The sequence below is a fragment of the Notolabrus celidotus genome, chromosome 19 (assembly GCF_009762535.1).
Source record: "Notolabrus celidotus isolate fNotCel1 chromosome 19, fNotCel1.pri, whole genome shotgun sequence".
In the NCBI taxonomy this organism is placed as follows: domain Eukaryota; kingdom Metazoa; phylum Chordata; class Actinopteri; order Labriformes; family Labridae; genus Notolabrus; species Notolabrus celidotus.
This window is the reverse complement of record NC_048290.1, coordinates 12,873,491-12,894,113: the sequence shown is the minus strand read 5'-3', so window position 1 is coordinate 12,894,113 and position 20,623 is coordinate 12,873,491. Positions and strand designations below refer to the sequence as shown.

The following is a 20,623-nucleotide window of genomic DNA, read 5'->3' as shown; positions in this document are numbered from 1 at the left end:
CCTATCATAAAGGAAAAAAAACTAACCATGATCTACAGATTATCTCCAGAAAAAGAGCCTTTTGTTAAAGTTACCCTGATATCACATAATAACAGGCCATAGTATCTCAAGAAACAAAAGTCAACACTAGTAGCAACAGGCTTTTTCTTGTGATAGATTATCTAACCATCATGAGATTGTAGGCTTTTTTTAAATCATGATAAAAAGCATGTTAAAATATAAATTCTGGACTTTTTAAGATGAAAAGTATTAACCTGTTATCATGAAAAACAAGCTTTGTTAGCCAAAGTTAAAGCTCCTGTGAGGAGTGTTTGGCTGGTAGTGAAATGGATTGAAATGAATATTGATGTCTGTTTACAGCTCACAATAGCAAATGAGACCACCAGCAACAAGACTAATAAAGATAATAATAATAAAAGAAAAACCTACCTACACATGTACAGTGTGCCAAAATCAACACAACACTAAAGTTCCTCACAGGAGCTTTAAAGAAATATTTACCCAGTGAAATCATAAACTCAATTTCTCAATTTTAAACTCAATTTCTAACTTGTTGAGATCATTTCTGGTAACCTTAAGAAACAAACGTTTTTTATTTTTTAGGGATAACAGTTATCACAAGAAAACAATTTTTATTTTCTCGGGGTTACAAGGTAATTAAGTTCAAACCTCGAGATAGAAAGTATTGCAAGCAAGGCCTTTTGCAGTTTCCTTACTTTGACCGCTTAGACCATGCATGATCATATGAAGCGTGTGCTTTAATACTTGACAAAAAAATAAAGAAATAAAAAGAATTCCTTACTTAAAGATTACATTCTGCATGCTGTACTGAAATGCGAGAGATAAAGAGCCGAGGTGGCTCACAACACCAAACGTTATCACAGATGCATTAACTCCAATGACGGCACAAGAATCTCCCAAAAAATTTAAATAAAATAGCACGAGCACAGAAACATGTTGAATACTCGTTTGATGTTTGGCAGCTTAATATTTCTTTTTAAATAGTCCTGACGATGAAAATTAGGATTTATAGATGATGTAATGTTTGATATGAAGAGGAGGGAGCACATCTACCCAAAGCAGAGGAATGTAGCTCTGAATAAAAGGAGCAAACAGTTTGGCAGCATGGCTTCAATCTTCTCCTTTACCTCCTCCTTCTTAGAAGAAGCGACCCGAGTACTGCCTCACACTGAAATAAGAGACAGATAAAAGGGGAGGACATTTTATGACATGAAGAATATTTATTTCAACAGGACCCTGACACAGCTGTTAATGCAGGGAGCTGAAAACTGTGAGACATTTTTCATGTGGAGCGCAACTGTAAGTTATAAAAAAGTATGCCAAGGTCAAGGCCCTGGATACATTTCTTCTGTGAGAAGCAAGAGCAGTTAAGCCTTTAAGTGTAGGAAAGGAAGTGTCTGTGAACTGAAAAGCTTTAAAGATTAAATACTGGGGTAATAAAAACAGCCTAATGTCCTGGAATAATGTGAAAAATGTAAATATTTATCTAATGCATTAAAACACTGCTTTTAGCTCAATGTTTGCAGGTAGCTTTGATAACATTAGGGCTGCTACTGTGACTAATTCTGTTGCTGCTTCATCTAAAATTACAATTGTAGTGGAAAAAATGACTTCTGGGATTAAGCCAAAAGATGAAAAGGTTAAAATCAAAGTATAAACAGTGAGCTGCCCAAAAACTGAGATACTGAAACCAAGAAATGTTTTCAAGATGTGCATAATAGTTGAGAAAAAAAAAGGAAAAGAAACTGCTATAAAGCTGATCACACAGAGTAGTGTGCATTCCTCCCTTTAATCCTGTGTGAGTGTTTTTTTTAAGGGGGAATGACAGAGCCACTTGCCTGTTCTGCAGCAGGTACTGGGCGTTCTGGATCTGGTCCTGTGTCCCGGTGATGGTGATGATGCGGTCCTCAGAGCCCTCTAGTGGTTCATCAATCTTGATGGATGCCCCAGACTCGTGGCGGATCTGCTTGATCCTTTGGCCGCCCTTACCAATGATGGAGCCAGCCAGCTGCAAACAAACACATGGTGAATAAACATGAGGTTAAGGGGGAAAGTTACATTTCTGACAAGATCGGTTTTTGAGTGATGTGATGTCATACTTACATCTTTTGGGATTGTGACTTGTGTTGTAATGACTGGGCCTCCAATATCACTATATGAACCTCTTCCACCTACAGCAGGGGGCGAGGAAGAGCATTTCAGGTGAATTTGTCTCTGATAGAAACATGCAACAAGACAAAGCCATCCCTTTAGGTTAGCAAACAAGATACTTGACATTTTTAATCCAACGCCACTCACCGGACTGAAAGTGCTCCCAGGAAGAGTTGTTGTCTTTGAAAGGATCATTGAAAAAGAAGCAAGGAGAGAAAAAGTGAAAACACACCACAGGGAGAAAGGCAAGAGAGAGTGTGATAGAGAAGTGAAGTAATACAGCGAAAGTCCAAGGAGATAAAGAAGTTTTCACACAATGTGAGCCAACAAATATGTCAAAGGAAAATCATGTTTCTTTGTTTCTAAAGCTCCTGTGGGGACTTTTTCAAATGTGTGAAACAGAAGGAAGTCATTCTTGTGTATCTTTTTGACCTACTGAAGCAATCTGAGTTCAGGTTTCTGCCTGTTAAAAAGAAGTTTTTCCTTGCTGCTGTAACTAGCTAAATACTGCGAGGTGCAATGCTCATTGTGGATTAAGATGAGATAAGAGGGGACTGGATCGTATCCTGTCTTGTTGTTGGGTCTTTGTTAATAATTTAACACAGGGTACGGTCTAGACCCGCTATGTTTGTAAAAGCGTCTTGAGATAAAGTTTTCTGTGATTTGGCGCTATAAAAATAAAGATTGATGAATTGATTGACAAGCCTATCGAGTTGAAGACTCATTATTTTCATAGTTTTAGAATTAAAGCCTGAAACCGCTGCCGGAGGGTAGACGAAGACGTCAGACAAAATAATTAACTCTCTATTACGTTTTCCAGTCGAAAGATTCTTGATGAGTGACACACTGGTCTGCTGAAGGGCAGCAAGATGAATGTGCTAAAAACTGCAGGTTTTAGCACTTCCGCATGGGCGTCATATTTTGAGACAGGAGGTCGCCGCTTGATTACAAAACATCTGTAGAAGACCAAAGTAATCAAAAACACCCACAAATTTGAAGTCCAGAAAAAAATAACCACCTCTATCTATCGCTTGACTAATAAAGACACGTTTTCACTGTCACATTTCTGAAAATATCATCAAAAATGAGCATTGGGACCTTCGTAAAGATAAAGGAAGAGCTTTTGTATTCCAATTCATAAGCTTCTAAAAGCTACCTTGGTACGAGGACACAAATTGAGTGTATGATCTAGCCTTGGACCTGACAGCCAAAAGCAGAGCCCCTAACAGGACATAATTCCTGAGAAGAGTGAAACTACAAAATGTACAAAAAAATATATATGACCCAATTTTAACAAATGAAGACATGATTTTCCTCTGATGACAAAACTGTTCATCTGGATTTACATAAAATTAACACTCACCATATCCACCTCCACTCTGCATGTCAGGATAGATTGGAAGAAAAAGAAGAAACAAACTGTTTTAGTGACATAATAATAGACCAAACACTTGGTAACCATTCAGCATTGTAGCACAAATAACCTGACCGGTTCTGGATCATTCTGTATTTAGAACAGTCAGATTTATCTGAGGCAAGAAACCAGCATGGTGCTGGAAATTTAACACAAGGATCTGAGTCTGGACTGATTCCACAGCATTAAGCATGCCCTGTACAGTTTTCAGCAGCATTCATCTGGAATTATACATTTGAACAGCAGCAGTAAAGCAATTTCGTAAGAACTAATCGGTATGACGATGATGTATGCTCCTGGGATTGACAGCCAACTTCTCTGTATCTCCAGCTAAGCTAAGAGTTAGCGCAAAAAAAATCTAGCCCAGTTGCACTGAATAGTTTACAGTCCAATTAGCAGCCCAAGATGTAACTGCTCAGATCAAAAGCAAAATGAAAAATAACCCATCTAGATATGGCTGCAAAATAAACACTTATTTCTTGGTTTAATCCATCTCCTGAAAAAGCACCCCTAGATTTAAATTTGAGTACAAAAACTGTGAAAAGGGGCGCAGACTTAGCCTTAGGGTTAAATTGGGCACCCATAAAGCGGGTGGCCCAGGTTCGATTCCAGCCTGCGGCCTCTCTCCTGCATGTCAGTCCCCCACTCTCTCTCAGTTTCTTACCCTATCCACTGTCCTCTCCTCTATAAAATAAAGGTTTAAAAGACACAAAAATATAACTTTCAAAGAACTGTGAATAAAGATGAGCAGTAAAGTAAGAGTTAGAATGTATTGATGGCTTAAAGACACCTTGGCAGCTCTCAGTTTGTTAACACAACAGTTTTGTTAATTTGAGAACTGGACAGTAGTGGATTGGAAAACATTGTTTGGTCAGACAAATTTCAAGTTCCAACATTAATCCAGCCTCATTGAAATGCAATAGTGTACCTAAGTACTATTGCTGTTCATGTGCATTCTATATGGCCACAATCTACCCATCTGAAAACGGCAACTCCCAGCAGAGCAACACAAACACATGATCTAAAGCTGCGTCTGCCAACAAGAGCATTTAGTATAGAGGAATATAAATGCATCCAGTGTAACTAGATCTCAATCCAATAGAGCACCTTTAGGATGTGGACGATGAGGAGATTTGTAGGATGAAAACTGGAGCCAACAAATAAGAAGCAACTGCGGGACGCTTTTAGCCAATGGAGAAGGAAATCTCAGAGGAATCTTTTAAGCATCTTGCTGAACCCAGACCATGAAGAATTCAGCTGGCAAAGGGGCAGCCCCAGCCAGCTGTACAGCATAAAACTAACCAGCTGTATGTCCTAAAGTTGCCACTGAGGGTTCTTTTTACTAAATATCAAAAGACTTGAAGACCTCACACAGTTCTCAGACTTCTGGTTAGTCTGAAGTGGGAGGAATTGTGGCTTTTAACAGATTTTGTGGTTTATTGATGTGAGATGCAGTTGCTGTGAGTAAGGAAACACGAAATTACTGAATAATGAAATAATTACTAAATAAAAGAATAAATGGAGCCAATGGCTGTGGCTCAGTAAGTAGAGTCAGTCGTCTATCAATCGGAAAGTTGGCGGTTCGATCCCAGCTCTGGCAGTCACATGCCAAAGTGTCCTTTAGTAAGACACTGAACCCCGAATTGCTCCCTCTGTTGTTTAGAGGTGTGTGAATGTAAACCAATGAGATCAGCTAATACTGATGGTCCCTCACTACATAGCAGCTTCTACCATCAGTGAGTGAATGGGTAGGAATGGGTGAATGTGACGAGTAGTGTAAAAGTGCTTTGAGTGGTCAGAAAGACTAGAATAGCGCTATATAAGTACAAGTCCATTTGCCATTTACCATTTACATACAGTGGTGGCTAAATTGTTTTTGGAACACTTGGCAAACAAAAAGGTTTCAGTTGTTTTTTGTTGAATTGGCCATTAAAATACCCATAAAAATGAATGAAATATCTACAAAGTCATCATCATGCTCTATAAACCATAGAATAGAGCCATCATAAGGAGTTTTAGATCATTTTCCTACAAAAAAAACAAGCTAGGCCTATGTCACTGTCAATGTCACACAATCATGTTCCTTCGCAGATGAAGCCAAATAACCTGTGTTATCATGGTCAAGTGTGATCATTGATGCTGATGCAAGAGTCTTAGGACGCAGCTGTATGATTCTTATGAATGCACAAGGCATATCCTTCTCATTAAGTGATTGGTAACATCAGGGTTTTGTCACTGAGGCCACACCACTAATTGATATAAATTTAAAAGCCTCTAGAAGTAGTCTTGAACACATGTTGCTCTCTGAACATGGCTAAGGTGAAGAAGAAGCTAATGAGAGAGCAAAGGGTTTGAATAAAGGCCCTTTTTAATGCTAGCTGGAGTTACCACCGCATAGCCAAGGACTTGAGATGCAGTCCAAGCACCATAAAGTATACATTAGATTTATATTTATATCTAGCATTTGGATTGAACAGTGATTTTAACTTAATATATTTTGCACAGCAAAATTAAATGTGAAGAAGATCACAAATATTCTTCTAAATGTGATAAAAAAAATTGACTTTCAGAAATTCACTACATTTTTAGGACGTTTTGGAGCTAAATGTGGAGAATTGTTGCTGTTATTTTCAGTGTGTACAACTTTACAAACGGCGCCTCATACTATTTCTTTAACATTTTTGTAAAGTTGTTTGAGGAAGAAACTCCAGAAGCTTTGTGAGGTTTTACTTGTTGCTGTTATATTTGGTATGCACATCTTTACAAATGGCGCCCCATACCACTGTATGTGTGTTGCAATGATTTAAGGTTGCACAAAAAAGATGTGCCACTGATCCATTTACATTACATTTCTTTAGGTCGACAAGAGGACTCCAAACTGGGTCATAATTATCAAAACTTTTGAAATGCTTTTACTTCTTCTCAGAAAACTGATTAAGAACATAATCAACACATTTCCTTTTTTTTAGCATTACCAAGAAAGGAATTGTTAATATTTTGGACATTTAAAGCCCTATTAATCATTTGCCTGACCTCTATTAAGAAACTGAGTATTCAAATTGTTGCCTAAGAGTATTATTATTGGTTGATGGACATATTCTAAATTGTTAAACATAAAAATATCTGTGTACACTATTTTTATAGTATTTTATAATCATTAAATCAGATATTAAATTTCTAACACTATCCTAGCTATATGCTTATTTTTTTATTTATTTTTTTACAATCTAAGACTTATCCTTCTGCCACATTTCAGAAATTTCGCATCCCTTGAGGCTCCTGCTGCTGAAATTAATTTGCATCTTGGTAAGAAAGAAGTCTTTTCATGCGCTAAATGTTGGTCCATAAATCTCAAGAATTAATAGATTTACTTTGTGGTATTTATCTTTACACTTTTGCAGCCATGTCCTGAAGGGAACCTGTTCAGGTATTGCTTTGGTGTCAGCTCAAGTTCATTTGCTAGCGCTACATACTTGGCTGCTCTATGGTAACCAAGGAGACAACTGTTACCAGGCAACAACAGGCCTAGATGGGTGTGCATGCAGTGTAAAAGCAGCACAGTGCTCATGCCTTTGTGCTGATACTACACTCAGAAATGAGGAATTCCAGACACCTTGTGTGAAATATAATTCAGATTAGGAAGCATTAGGCAAGCAGGTGCAGCACATGTTTACACAGAGACACTCACCATGCTGTCATAACGGTCTCCTCTGCCTCTTCTGTCGCTAAAAACAAAAAGATGGATTAATATAAGTTCTCTAAACACTCCACTGACTCTAAACACTAAACTCTGAAGCTGGGAGTGTGAAAGGTATACTATGCAGTGTAAAGAAACTAATTGTTGACAATCTTAGTCCATATTCACCTCGGTCTGTCGTCTATGCTGCTGTGATAGCTGCCATGTGAGAACCGGTCTCCCCTGTGAACAATGACAGACAAGAAAAAAGTATCGAAAAAGAAATGTAGAAAATGTATAAATGTAAAATTTCACATAGTCAGGCATCTGAGGTGCTTTCACGCCTGTAGTTTGGTTTGCTTTATGTGGATAAATGAAAAAAAGTTGTTTCATTTCAGTTCTACTTCACTTCATCATCCCATTTTGTTTTTTGTTGTAAGCACTGGTTACTTGGTATAATTTCTTTGGATTATTAAAAAATAAATGTGAACATCCAAACAGAAATGAAACAAAAAAGTTGTTGTCCGGTCTGTCTCCGATCCGTCACGGCACTGGATCTGATAGGTTTCTATTCCAGTCAATGTGTCAACTCTGGATCCACTCTATTGCGTTCCAGCTGCGTCTCTGATTCAGCACGCAGGAGCCTTCTGGATCAGCTACGCAAGAATTCTATTTTTTCCAGATGCTGGAGCACGACGCATAAATCTCGACAGAGAAGAGTGGGACAGGAAGTCAGGTACCAAATGAAAATGAAAACATACGGTTAATTTTCAAGATAAAAGACTGTGTCATCGCCAGATTGTTTTCCACTTAACTACGACAACAAACCGTCATGATGAGCCAGACCTAGAGTCATCAGGTCAGAGGTTTTAAGAGGCCGGTAAAGACAACGTGGATGAGCAGTTGGATATTCGTTAATGCAGTAATTACTGCGGGAAAATCTCGGTAACGGCGGTCCTGCTCTGTGATGTATACCAAAAACACAACCCGTGGGTGTTGACGGAAGAGAGAGCACGGGGACAGACCGGACACGGATCTAGTGGAAGTCCCGGGTTATTCCACAAAAAATAAATAGCTTTTACTCAAGCAAAGTCAAACCAAACCACAAGGTCAAACACTCAATAATTTATTTTTAAAAAGTAGGTGCCAGCAGTGATTGGGATCCTCCTCACCCTCCTCTTGGCGGCGGTGGTGGTGGGAGAGGCAGATTTCGTGCTCGGCTGCCTCCTCGCCCACCTCTACTCAGCGGTGGTGGAGGACCTCGACGGGGGCTCATGTCGTCGTAGTCCCTTCTGGAAGGCAGCATGGGCCTGTTGCCACGAACGGGGGGCATGCGCTCAAAGCCCCCACGCACACGGATGGGGAATCCACCCATTGGTCGTCTGCCCCTCTCTTCAAATAGCATGGTGAAACCACCATAGTCATATGTCTCGTCATAGAAATTGGGGTCATAAGGCTGAGCGCGACCTTTGATGGGAGCCTGTAGGATGAAAGATGGGATAATTAAAAAGAAAATATTACAAAAGACTGCTGTGTGGTTATGTTGCAATTAGCTTTAAAAAGGCATTCAAACAATACAGTTCTGAACACTTAAAACTAATGATTTCCAACAGATCTGAGAGATATGAACCCACCTCTGCCACCAACTCCAGGATGACTTTGATACAGTCAATGACACGCTCAGGCTTTCCCCCAACCAACACAACCCTATCCGTGGAGTGAGGACAGCACTCTTGGAACAGCTTGATGGTGGTCTGTGTGTTCTAGTACATGAAAACATGGAAACACTGAAATCCAGGCATTCAAATTCAGTTTTAATGCTTTGCTGATGACAACCTCGATTAAGAACTCTATTAGTTTACCATGCCTTTACAGCAGCTCTAACTCCTATGATATAAGTGACAACTAACTGTCCTACCTCTCTCAGCTCCTTGATTTTGGCACCTTTTACCCCGATGATGCCCCCTGCCAAACTCTGATGGATCAGCAGGCGCAGCTCGCTGTCAAAATCCATCCCACTGTAATGCTGGTACTACAGAAACATAAAGTATCAGGGGTAGTATCAGGAAGGCTTAAAACTCTTCCCATCAATGGATAAAAATAGCATTTCTGGAATTAAACACTTGATTTTTCCTAACAGAAAAACATGCTACGTTAAATCTGATATATTTGGATATATGGATAAGAGATGGAGCGATTATTTGGTCAGACGATTAATCAGGCCGATCTAATTTGAAATAAAACTTGGTGCAACACATAAAAAAACATCTTAAATAAATAATATTGGGATGTAATTAAGACTTTTTTTCCTCAAGATTCTTTTTTATCAGCAAATGAAAACTATACAACACAGTGCAGTCCAATACACAAAGATATTTCTATGTTTTAAACAGTTAAAAAAAATATATATAACTTTAATTTTAAAAAAGATATAATAAACAATACAAATAATATTGTTGATATTAAAATTATAAAAATAAAAATATATATAAATAAAAAGGAGAGATTAATACCCATATTTTACCCAACAAGTTTCACATCTGCCTTCTAAAACTAAAGCAAAATGGTTAGCATTCTCAAAATTGTTAGCATTCTTCAAAGTTGCTGTACTATTCTATCTGTATACATAAATAAGGTCTTGTTCATCCTGTCTGGGTTCTAATACGTATCAACACATGCTTACTACTTTTAAGATTAGGCTTAAAACTTTCCTTTTTGATAAAGCTTACAGTAAGGGTGGCTCAGGCTTTGACCAGCTCTTAGTTATGCTGCTGTAGGCTCAGACTGCCGGGGGAACTGCGACACTGAACACACTGGGATCCTATCTCACCCCCCTCCCACAATCACTTACTTTAACTCTCTCTGTCCAATTGAAAGTTACTAACCATAGACCTTTCTGGAGTCCCTGAGCTCCCTTGTCTCGTAGGTTCCTCTGTGTCGCTGCCATAGACGTCCTGCTGCCATGTACATTCTAGACTCCAGCTGCAACAGCTAGCACTACTACAATCCGTCTCATCACTATCATCAATTCAAATCATCACTCTCTCTCTCTTATTCTCTTCTATCCCTCTTTCCAACCCCAATTCGGTCGAGGCAGATGGCTGTCTAACATGAGTCTGGTTCTGCTCCAAGTTTCTTCCTGCTAAAAGGAAGTTTGTCCTTGCCTCCTTAACTAGTTTAATGCGAGGCGCAATACTCATGGTGGATTAAGATGAGATAAGATCGAGTCCTGTAAGTAAGAGGGGACCGGACCTACTGAAGCAATCTGAGTATGGTTCTGCTCAAGGTTTCTGCCTGTTAAAAAGAAGTTTTTCCTTACTGCTGTAACTAGCTAAATACTGCGAGGTGCAATGCTCATTGTGGATTAAGATGAGATAAGAGGGGACTGGATCGGATCCTGTCTTGTTGTTGGGTCTTTGTTAATAATTTAACACAGGGTACGGTCTAGACCCGCTATGTTTGTAAAAGCATCTTGAAATAACGTTTCTTGTGTGATTTGGCGCTATACAAATAAAGAAAGAAAGATTGATTGATTGATTGATTGATTGATTGATTGATTGATTGATTGATTGATTGATTGATTAACTGACTGATACTGAAAAAATAATGATATTCTTCTAGTAACTTAGGCATTGAATGACTACAAATTATCTCAAGCAACACATTTGAATAAGCATTGTCATTATTGGTGCTGTAAATATCAAACAGGGTAATCAACATGGCCACTTACCTCCTCAAGAGTTGGTATGATTTTCAGCAGGATCTCTCCAATAGTGTCGATGCTGGCATTCACACTTAGGATCCTGTCAGAAAATATTTTGGCCAAGGAAGCAAGGCGTTACAACAAGAACAAGTTAACCAAAAGTCATAACCTGATAAAAAAAAGAATCCATTTGGAGTAGTCAAACACTCACAGAAGTAAAGGAAGGAAGTAAAATCTAGGTCTTCTACCTACACAAAAAGATGATTTTTAAAAAAAAAACAATAAACTGATTACACATGCACCTATCTGATGTTGTTTATTACAGTAAGAGTCTTGGAAGGATGGACGATTCCAAAACGGCTAAAATTAACGTGAGACGGGCCACACAGACTTGGGGAAAGGGGTGTGACAGAAAGAGAGAGATCTTCTATTATCATCCCACCACCAGCAAGCTGGGGAGCAGGACTGTAGCAAACTGAAACATAACAACTGGGCCACCAGCACACCTTTTCATTGTGACCTAAGGTTTGGAAGAGAGGGAGAGGGTGGGAAGGGGAGGGGAGAGCTCTGGGGCTGAGGTGAGGAGGAGGAGACGAGGTGGGCAGGAGAGAAGAGTAACAGAGTAGAGGGGTTGAGTTGGGGGAGGAAATGCGAGTGGTTACCAACTTCTTTGTGGCACAGGACAGGAGCAGGGGTGAAGGGGTTGGGGTGAGATTTTGGGGGTGGGGGAGGGTTATGAAAGGTTTAGCAGGCAGCTCTGATCGGATGGGGCCTGAGAGAAATTCAACAGAAGGGATGCAGCACAATTAAATAAAGAGACGACATCAATGAGTGAGGAGGGAGGCAGAGCCTCCAGACAGGAGCCAGTGCTGTGTCAGAAATCATGAACAGTGATGCTGAAACCGTGGGGGGAGGAGGAGGGGGAGGCCAGGTGGGCCACAGAGGACAGAATAAGAAAAAGATGTCTACTTTCCAAATGTTTTCATGGTTAAATTAAAGATCAAAGCAAGGAAGAGCAGCACCCAAAAGCTGAGCTTGTAACCATTAAATACCACTACATGGTAGTAGGCTGTTAGTGGGGCTACACCCTAATTGTATGTGATGTCATAATTCAATAGGATCCATATTTTAATCAGATTTTGCCAGTCCAATATTTTTACTATATCCGCACAAGGAAAAATGCTCACTCTACAGCTGCATTACTGTACAGAACAATGTAAGAGCAAAAGCATGGCAGGCTGTACATTTACAATATTCTGAAAATGACCCTGTTGTTCTCATCAGTCATGAGATAGTGAGGGGAGCCTCTAAAACCAACAGACCCTGTAATTAGAGCCATTGAAATAATTGAAAAAGCAGATTCAAGTAAAATATCTGTGTTTCTGAAATGATCTGAGGTGGCCTTCTAAATGTGCTGCTGCTATTCTTGTTTCTATTTTCTAGAGTTTAGGTTCAAATTCCTGTTGTGTTCATTTCACAAGATTTATACTCGGAGCCCAACTCTACTTTGAGATCTCCTACTCTCCAATACAGAAAAGATAAGATTATTAAAACTGTTAAAAAAAACATGAAGTGCTGTAGTTTCATGTTTGAACTAGTGTGTCTCTGGTCTTTATACGGCTTTGGGAGGTGTGAGGTGAGCTGACACCCATTTAGCTTACTAACAAAGTAAAACACAGTTTTACCCACTCATCAAAGCAGATGGCTGTCTAACATGAGTCTGATTCTGCTCGAGGTTTCTACCTGTTAAAAGGAAGTTTTTCCTTGCCGCTGTAACTAGCTAAATACTGCGAGGTGCAATGTCCATGGTGGATTAAGATGAGATCGAGTTCTGTCAGTAAGAGGGCACTGAATCATATCCTGTCTTGATATGGGTCTTTGTTAATAATTCAACATAGAGTATGGTCTAGAGCAGAGGTTCCCAAATTGTGGGTCGGGACCCCCTGGTGGGTCGCGAGGCATAAATGGTGGGTCGTGAGATGTCTTCCAGAATGTTTTTTTTTTAAGTTATCTAAAAATAGTACATTTTACCCATTACAATAAAAAATATCCACTAAAATAGAAGCCAAAATAGCTACATTTGAAATAAAACCTGGAAAATAGAAAATGTAATGAGTTTTCAGCCTTTCTTTTTTGCCAGATGACTTGGGGTTAGTGAACAGTAAATTATCAAAAGCATCAGTAGCAGTAGGTTAATTCATACCAGCACAGGAAATACAGCTACATGCTCGTATAGATAGGCAAATTTTCTGCAGACCAGCTAAATGAAGCAACATTAAATCACTTTGAGCGAACGTAGGGGTCGCAAGTCTTTGGCACCTATGTTTTAGGGATTGCGGGCTGAAAAGTTTGGGAACCCCTGGTCTAGAGTCTAGACCTATGTTTGTAAAAGTGGCTTGAGAAAACGTTTGTTGTCATTGGGCGCTATACAAATAAAGATTGATTGACTGATTAATGATAGAGTCAAAAGTGGCACTGACATAGCTTGTAGAGAAAGGGATGTCCACAAGCAGTTGGTCCGCAACACTTTGACTAACTTGCATCTTTTATGTCAAACCTGAGACATGTGTGCCTGATGTAGGTGTCTGGTGTGGCCCTGTATTTAAACAAGCAGAACCAACAGTCCTATTCAAAACCCATAATTGATTCGACTGACAAAATTCTGAGTCAGGTACAGCCCCAGTCATGAGTGGTTTTTGCATTTACTATCAACTGTAATGAAAAAAGTCCAACTCAATGGAGGTGCTAAAGATGGACATATAAATCAAAGGGAACAATACATGTTTCTTACAGGTGGAGGAGGGGGGTGTTTGGGGGAGGAGGTGGAGTTTTCTGTCATGTATATATAAAAATGTTAAAATGAAACAGAAGGCAGGTTATCAAAGACATGAGTTTCACTGTTCTAATCAGGCAGTGAGGCAATAACTGGTGGGACATACCGCTCTGGGCCACTGCTGTCTGGGACTGATACACTCGCATTGTACTGCATGGGCCGAAGTGGAGGTGGTGGTGGTTGTGGTGGTGGTTGTGGTGGAGGAGGTTGGCATTGGGCAGGGGCATTCAATCACAAGTTAGGTGCCCGTTTAAGGAGGGGCACGGTTTTTGGGCGGGGCCAACCAGGGAGTGTCAGGTGGGCGGGCGTTCAGGGGCGGGCGGTAGTTTGGCCAACGCAGGAGGGGCATGTCGATCCAGTACATGGGCAACGGAGGAAGGTGGCCAAAAGTAAAAACAAAAAAAAAAGTACAGGAGAAGGGAAGAGGGGGAGAAGGAATACATTTTTAATTGGATACACGCTGCACTTTGACCCAAAAGTGAATTGAGAGAACTGTGGTGATTGAAGAAAAAGAGGAAGTGTGACCTGGACAAGGATAAGTTATAAAAATAAAAAGTCTGGAGCACTGCTCCCCTAGAACACTACGCTCCAAGCATGCAGGCTTGCTCGCTGTAACTAAAGTCTCTCAAAAGTAGTATGGGAGGTAGAACCTTCAGTTATCAGGCCCCTCTCCTTGGGAATCATCCAGCAGTCAGGGTCCAGGAGGCAGACGACCTCTCTACTTTTAAGATTAGGCTTAAAACTTTCCTTTTTGATAAAGCTTATAGTAAAAGCTGGCTAAGGCTTTGACAAACTCTTATTAATGTAGCTATAGGCTAATACTGCAGAGGGAACCGGCACACTGACACACTGGGATCCTATATCACCCCCCTCCCCCCATCACTTACTTTAACTCTCTCTCTGGTCCATTGAAAGTTACTACTACTACTACTATCTGTCCTATCACTATCATCACACTCTCTTATTCTCCTCTATCCCTCTTTCCAACCCAAATTTGGTCGAGGAAGATGGCTATCTAACATGAGTCTGGTTCTGCTCAAGGTATCTGCCTGTTAAAAGGAAGTTTTTCCTTGCCGCTGTAACTAGCTAAATACTGTGAGGTGCAATGCTCATGGTGGATAAAGATGAGATAAGATCGAGTCCTGTCCATAGGAGGGGACTGGATCGTATCCTGTCTTAAAGTTGGGTCTTTGTTAATAATTTAACATAGAGTACGGTCTAGACCTGCTCTGTTTGTAAAAACTTCTTGAGATAACGTTTGTTGTGATTTGGTGCTAAATAAATAAAGATTGATTGATTGATTGATTGACTGATACTGAAAAAAATTATTATATTCTTCTAGGAACTTAGGCACCTGTTGTCACAAGGTAATACAACACTATGGGTGGAATTAGATTCAGGCTGAAACCCCAAGCTCTGTCCAGATGTGCTAACTTGATTTCACTGCCATGGAAAAGTGACGTTTGGCTGACAGTGCATGTCACTTGTTAATGGCCTCTTCCACACATGAACTCCTAACAACTCTTAAATAAATTCAGGATATTCAGGCTATAAAATTTTCAGAAACGTGCCTTTCGTGTGGACATAAGTGGAAGATTATGTAAGTTGAATGCGCTCTCATAGCTCGGTAGGGCATGCAAGAGAATGAGTACAGAGAGTGAAGGGAACCTCTGCTCAATATGAACAATGTCATCACTCCATCCGCTTACTTGCAGTGAAGTAACCAGATTTTTTTTTCTTACAGTAGCTCAGTATAACTTCACACAAGGCTGGCGGGATCTCCATGAAGTTGGGGTTAACAGGTTTAACTTTTGCACCCCAGTGTCAGTACATTTTCATGAGTGTCCTACATGTGTGAAAGGGGCTAATGTCAAATGACAGAAACCTTCTGGCAAGAAATCTTTGCAAGTTTGGGAGGGTTTTAAACAATACGGATTAAGGTTTGAGTCTTTCAAGTCAAACTGGGCATCGGCAGCTCTCCTGTTGCAGAGCCTTATTTCATCCATTTACTCACGTCTGTGCGTAGAGCTTTTATGTTCTTGCCACCCTTTCCAATCACAGCCCCGGCATTCTGTGAGAAAACAGATTTCACTTAGTAATAAATCGCTTTGATCAGCAGTTAATGCAGTACACTTTATGAATGGGTGTTTACTTTGCTCTGAAGCAGCACGCGCAGCTCCACCATCTCGTTTGCGTTGCGAGAGCGTTTGAAGGTTTGTTCCTCGTCCATGTCCTCAGCTGGGCGCTTACCTGAGAGGAAGACAACTTGGGTCAATCTAACCTGGACAGAACATACATTGAACTGGTGACAACATATATCTAGTTTATTTCCTTTTACTCCAATCTTCAGAATGAAATAGTTGCAAACTGTGATATCTCAAATAGTGGTCGATAACATGATGATAACAGCCATTATTTCATGTACATAGCAATCTAATGTGCACGATTATCTGTATTATGCTTCTGTGTTGACTCTACACCATAGCTATGCCATACTCCCCGTTGTGAGCATCTCATACTTCTGCGTTGGAGTGTCCATGTCACTCTGCAACAAACTCTAGTGAGCAGTGCTTATTCTTTGCTAGTCATGTTGCCAGTTTCCGGTCCCCCAACATTCACTGCTTGTTGATGAACGGGAAACTATGGCCACTCTGGCATATTATGCGTATTCTGTTGGAGATGGAACTGCTAAATGTGGAGCTGTTGGTCAAACTGCAACTGTTGCACAGAAGAAAAGAGAGGACACGTCGTTGTACTTCTATTCATCTCATCACTATCATCTCTCTCTCTCCAACCCCAACTCGGTCGAGGCAGATGGCTGTCTAACATGAGTCTGGTTCTGCTTGAGGTGCCTGCCAGTTAAAAGGAAGTTTTTCCTTGCCACTGTAGCTATCTAAGTATTGCAAGGTGCAATGTTCATGGTGGATTAAGATAAGAAGGAGTCCGGTCAGTAAGAGGGGACTGGATCGTATCCTGTCTTGGTTTGGGGTCTTTGTTAATAATTTAACATAGAGTAAGGTCTAGACCTGCTATGTTTGTAAAATCATCTTGAGATAAAGTTTTTTGTGATTTGGCGCTATACAAATAAAGATTGATTGATTGAGTAGCCATACTGATGAGGCTGCCTGCAGTCGTTATTTGTTTATTTTTAGTCAGCCTGGGAGCACAGGCATCGTGTGATGCTGATTATTCCTAAATGCCATTTATCAGCCCAACAAATCTGTCTATATCTTTTCCCAAACATCATGCATAGTTATATTTAAATTACTATAAAGTAAAATATGACAGCTAGAGCCTCGATTCCTTTTGCAACAGAAAGATGAGACTTGTATTTTTTCATCATCAGTAGACTAAGTGATGAGTGATGGCATCAGTATGTCATAATCTATGAAAGGGTAAATTAGCAATGGTCAACATAATTCAAATTAAATAAATCATAATGAAAACCATGGCAGGCAGAGGATACATAAGCTTTAATTTGCACAATATTTAGGAAAATAATATCACAAGGAGCAAAATTGTGTGGCATTGTGGGCCATTTTTTAAACATTACTATTATCATTAAAATTCAAAAAGCATTTCTCACACAACTTCTGGATAGTTTAAGTATATTTTGTGTTTATTTATCACAAAATAATTGATCAAAAAGTCAAACTGAGTTATAAAATTATCACAACATGATGGTTGCTGGTTTCAGCCAAATATATCCTGGAAATCGACCAGCACCACCATGTCCCCCTTCCTGGATTAAAACCTGGGCAGATCTGCTCAGAGCCCACTGAACAGCAGTATCTTGGACAGGAGAGTCCCTCAACCATCTGACATGTCCGCATGCTACTTAGAACCAGCCAGAAATGTTCAGTTTTTTCTTTCCGTCTTCCCTTGAGTGAAATTATCAGTAGGTATATCTTCTCACTGTATTTCAACATGGCTGTAACACTGCACAGGGTTAGTTCATTTTCTAGGGAATGCAGTGAATGTGCATGAGCACATTCTGGTGGAAACAATCTTTGTAACACTTCACAGCATTTTTTGTTCTTGTCAAAAAATGTATTTTACCATTTGTGTCGGTGTTACTGAATGAGATGTCTTTGTCCTCCTGTTCAATTTTCACCTCCATTGTCTTGCACCTGCAGAGGAATGCAAACAGGCTCCTCTCCCTGGATCTGCAAAAAGAAAAAGAAGGGGGGGGGCATTATACAATCAGCCTGTCTCCATAAAATACAGGCAAGGATAAATCTATCCAACATTGCTATCTAGATTATTTTTTTTAATTATTGGTTGATGCATCAATCTTTTTATTTAATAAATGATCAAATGTTCCAAAAAGAAGTCAAACATTTTCTAGAAGAAGCTCAGTGCACTACAAAATTATGAGGCAAGGCTTAGAGATGAATTTTCACCTTTTTTATGCAGTCTATTATATTCACCCACTAACTCCATCTGTCATTTTAATTTTAATCAAACAGTTGAAGACAATTCATGCTAGCTCAAGCATACATGTAGCAGCATAAATGATGGACTTGTTAGTTCAGTTTGAATCTGACTTTACTTAAAATATAGTCCCAAGGGTCCTTCTTGGTTTAACTCGCCTGCAGGACTTCTGGTATATGCAATCCACCCACATGCAACGCCTACCATTACCAGTTGCACACTGCTTAAGCAAGTTGGACCTCTGCAAGCATCACCACTATACTGAGGCCTTATGGTGGTGAAAGCAAACACTGGTGAGAAACGAGTGGCATGCATTTTAAATAATATAATTTACTTCAGAGTGGACACCCCTGTTTGGTAAATGGTCTCCTGAAAACACTATCAGACTGTAAATGTAAACGTAACGTGCACAACAATATTACCATACATGGTGTCAGCTATTCAATCAATCAATCAATCAGACTTTATTTATAAAGCGATTTTCATACATTGACATTGTAACACAAATTGCTGTACATAACTTAAAAATAGAATAAATTAAGAAAAAGAACAAAACAAAAACATAATAAATAAAAACAATAAAAATAAAATAAATCAATAAAATAAAAAAGAAGTTGCTGAACGAACTGAGGAAACGCTCTCATGATATCTTGAAACACTGGAGGTAAATTAAGATGTTAAAATTCAAAACAGCAAGATAAAATCACCAAAGTAAAATACATTTCTAAGATAATAAAAGACTAAAATATTAAACCATTAAAATAACTTAAGATGTTAGACTTAAAATAAATAAATAAGTACATAAATAAATAAAGTAGAATAAAGGTGACTAATTGGAAATAGATAATAAATAAATAAAACTATTACGAATAAAAATAAAACTCAGTTAAAAGCAAGACTAAAAAGGTAGGTCTTGAGTTTGCCTTTAAAAATATTTATGCTCTGTGCAGCCCTCAGATCTTCAGGCAGGGTGTTCCACAGGCGTGGGCCGTGATGATTAAAAGCTGCCTCACCGTGGGTCTTAGTTTTTACTTTTGGTACAATTAAAAGTCCACTACCTGAGGACGTCCACTACCTATGCATTTTAAATTGATAATACTGAGCCTAGTGATTTTCATTTTACCACCAATTGAATGCAGAACAGATACACGAGGAATGCGTTCAAAAGGAAACTGCGCAATTACTTAGGCGCAAAGAGGTAAACGTGTTTTTGTCACCTGACCTAACTGCCTGCTCCAACACAAATTGGCTAGCTTGAGTTGACAGTATTGCACGGAGCTAACAGCTCTGCTAGGCTAACCAGTGACTGTCTGTGTGTTCTACGAGGCGTGTCTCTCAGCTTCAGTGTACACGTTGCGACTGTAAAACATTCACAAGCGAAACATAACGTGAACACAGCCGTTAGAGACATAACTGTGCCCGTTATATCAGCACTGGAATCTCATTTGGAGAACCGTTACAAGCAAAAAGGGCGACATGACGCCACGCTACCAAAAAATAACAAGCTTCCACAAAAAATGATAGTTTGAGAAACAAACCTGCAGCAGAACTACTGTAACTGCGGTCGTCCACGGTTTCCTCGCCCAGAAACGTGTGAATGGTTTCAGCATGGAGAGAGAGAGAGAGAGAGGGGGGGGGGACTCTGAGGCGGAGAAGGATTCGTCGACAATTCAGACTCTGACTATTTCTTTCACTCACCAGGACAGCACAGGCGGGCGGAGATGAGGAATGTCAAATTCATTGAAAGCCAAAGGCATACTTGAGTGGCCACGCAGAACAATTTATTAAACGCTCCATGAGAACTTTGGGTTGATGAAGTCCCCGAGTTAAGGCTGGCAGGCAGCTCTTCCAGTCAGGCAACAACCCCGCCCCCCTTCGACTGACACGCCCCCCCCTCTCAACCAGGGCATGACTGGGCAAGGGTTCTTGTCCTTAATGATGGGTAACTTATACAGGTCCTTTGAATTAGAAAACTAGAAATACTCAACAGAAAAACAGAAAGACTACTCATAATAAAGAATCTTATTTTATTGTCATAACCAAGCGGCAACCTCCAGTCTAAAAATATGAGTCCAATGCGGAAGTGTTAAAAGCTGCATTTCATCGAGGATCCGCTTGAGGCTGGCTCTGGAAGTACCGGAAGTCACATACACATGAATGGCAAAAAGAGATCTTTACAGCAGAAATAAACATGTTTACAGTCTGGTACAAAAGACGAGTGTAGTCTGGATAGCTCATTTCTCGATCAGCTCTCACTGTGAGGAGGGTGGATTTTTTTCTAACGCGGCAATTTCGAAGATATTGAGATTACGAGTCTTCCAATGAGAGGCACAGCTGACTTGATTGACAGGCGGGAACGCTGTAGCTGTTGGCTATGAGGCTCAAACTCCG

At 39.9% G+C, this 20,623-nt stretch overlaps 2 protein-coding genes across 6 annotated transcripts in view; one reads left to right on the top strand and one right to left on the bottom strand.

The window, feature by feature from the left end:
• Positions 1–569: 569 nt before the first annotated feature.
• hnrpkl (heterogeneous nuclear ribonucleoprotein K, like) lies at positions 570–20,109 on the bottom strand. 4 transcript variants are annotated; one of them, XM_034709630.1, is made up of 17 exons: positions 19,931–20,108; positions 19,771–19,790; positions 17,858–17,964; positions 15,951–16,048; positions 15,813–15,869; positions 13,905–13,948; positions 10,993–11,065; positions 9,181–9,294; positions 8,897–9,025; positions 8,435–8,742; positions 7,452–7,505; positions 7,275–7,311; positions 3,536–3,551; positions 2,320–2,352; positions 2,125–2,192; positions 1,860–2,029; positions 570–1,189 (listed from the first exon to the last, which is right to left on the bottom strand). In XM_034709630.1, exons 3-17 carry the CDS (start codon positions 17,916–17,918, stop codon positions 1,159–1,161), a joined length of 1,293 nt encoding a protein of 430 aa, XP_034565521.1. In that variant the 5' UTR covers positions 17,919–17,964; positions 19,771–19,790; positions 19,931–20,108; the 3' UTR covers positions 570–1,158. The 4 variants fall into 4 exon arrangements, with proteins under 4 accessions (XP_034565521.1, XP_034565522.1, XP_034565520.1 ...); XM_034709631.1 differs by lacking the exon at positions 19,771–19,790 and having other exon boundaries at positions 19,931–20,109; XM_034709629.1 differs by lacking the exons at positions 19,771–19,790; positions 19,931–20,108 and adding an exon at positions 18,391–18,523 and having other exon boundaries at positions 7,275–7,305.
• The window catches only part of ntrk2b (neurotrophic tyrosine kinase, receptor, type 2b), a 30,588-nt gene continuing 28,474 nt past the window's right edge, over positions 18,510–20,623 (top strand). The window contains exon 1 of one of the 2 annotated variants that reach the window (XM_034709626.1): positions 18,510–18,525. The gene's annotated coding sequence lies outside the window, so the exon portion shown is untranslated. Of the gene's footprint in view, positions 18,526–19,491; positions 20,175–20,623 lie in introns of those variants that run through there. The other variant, XM_034709624.1, reaches the window with a different exon arrangement.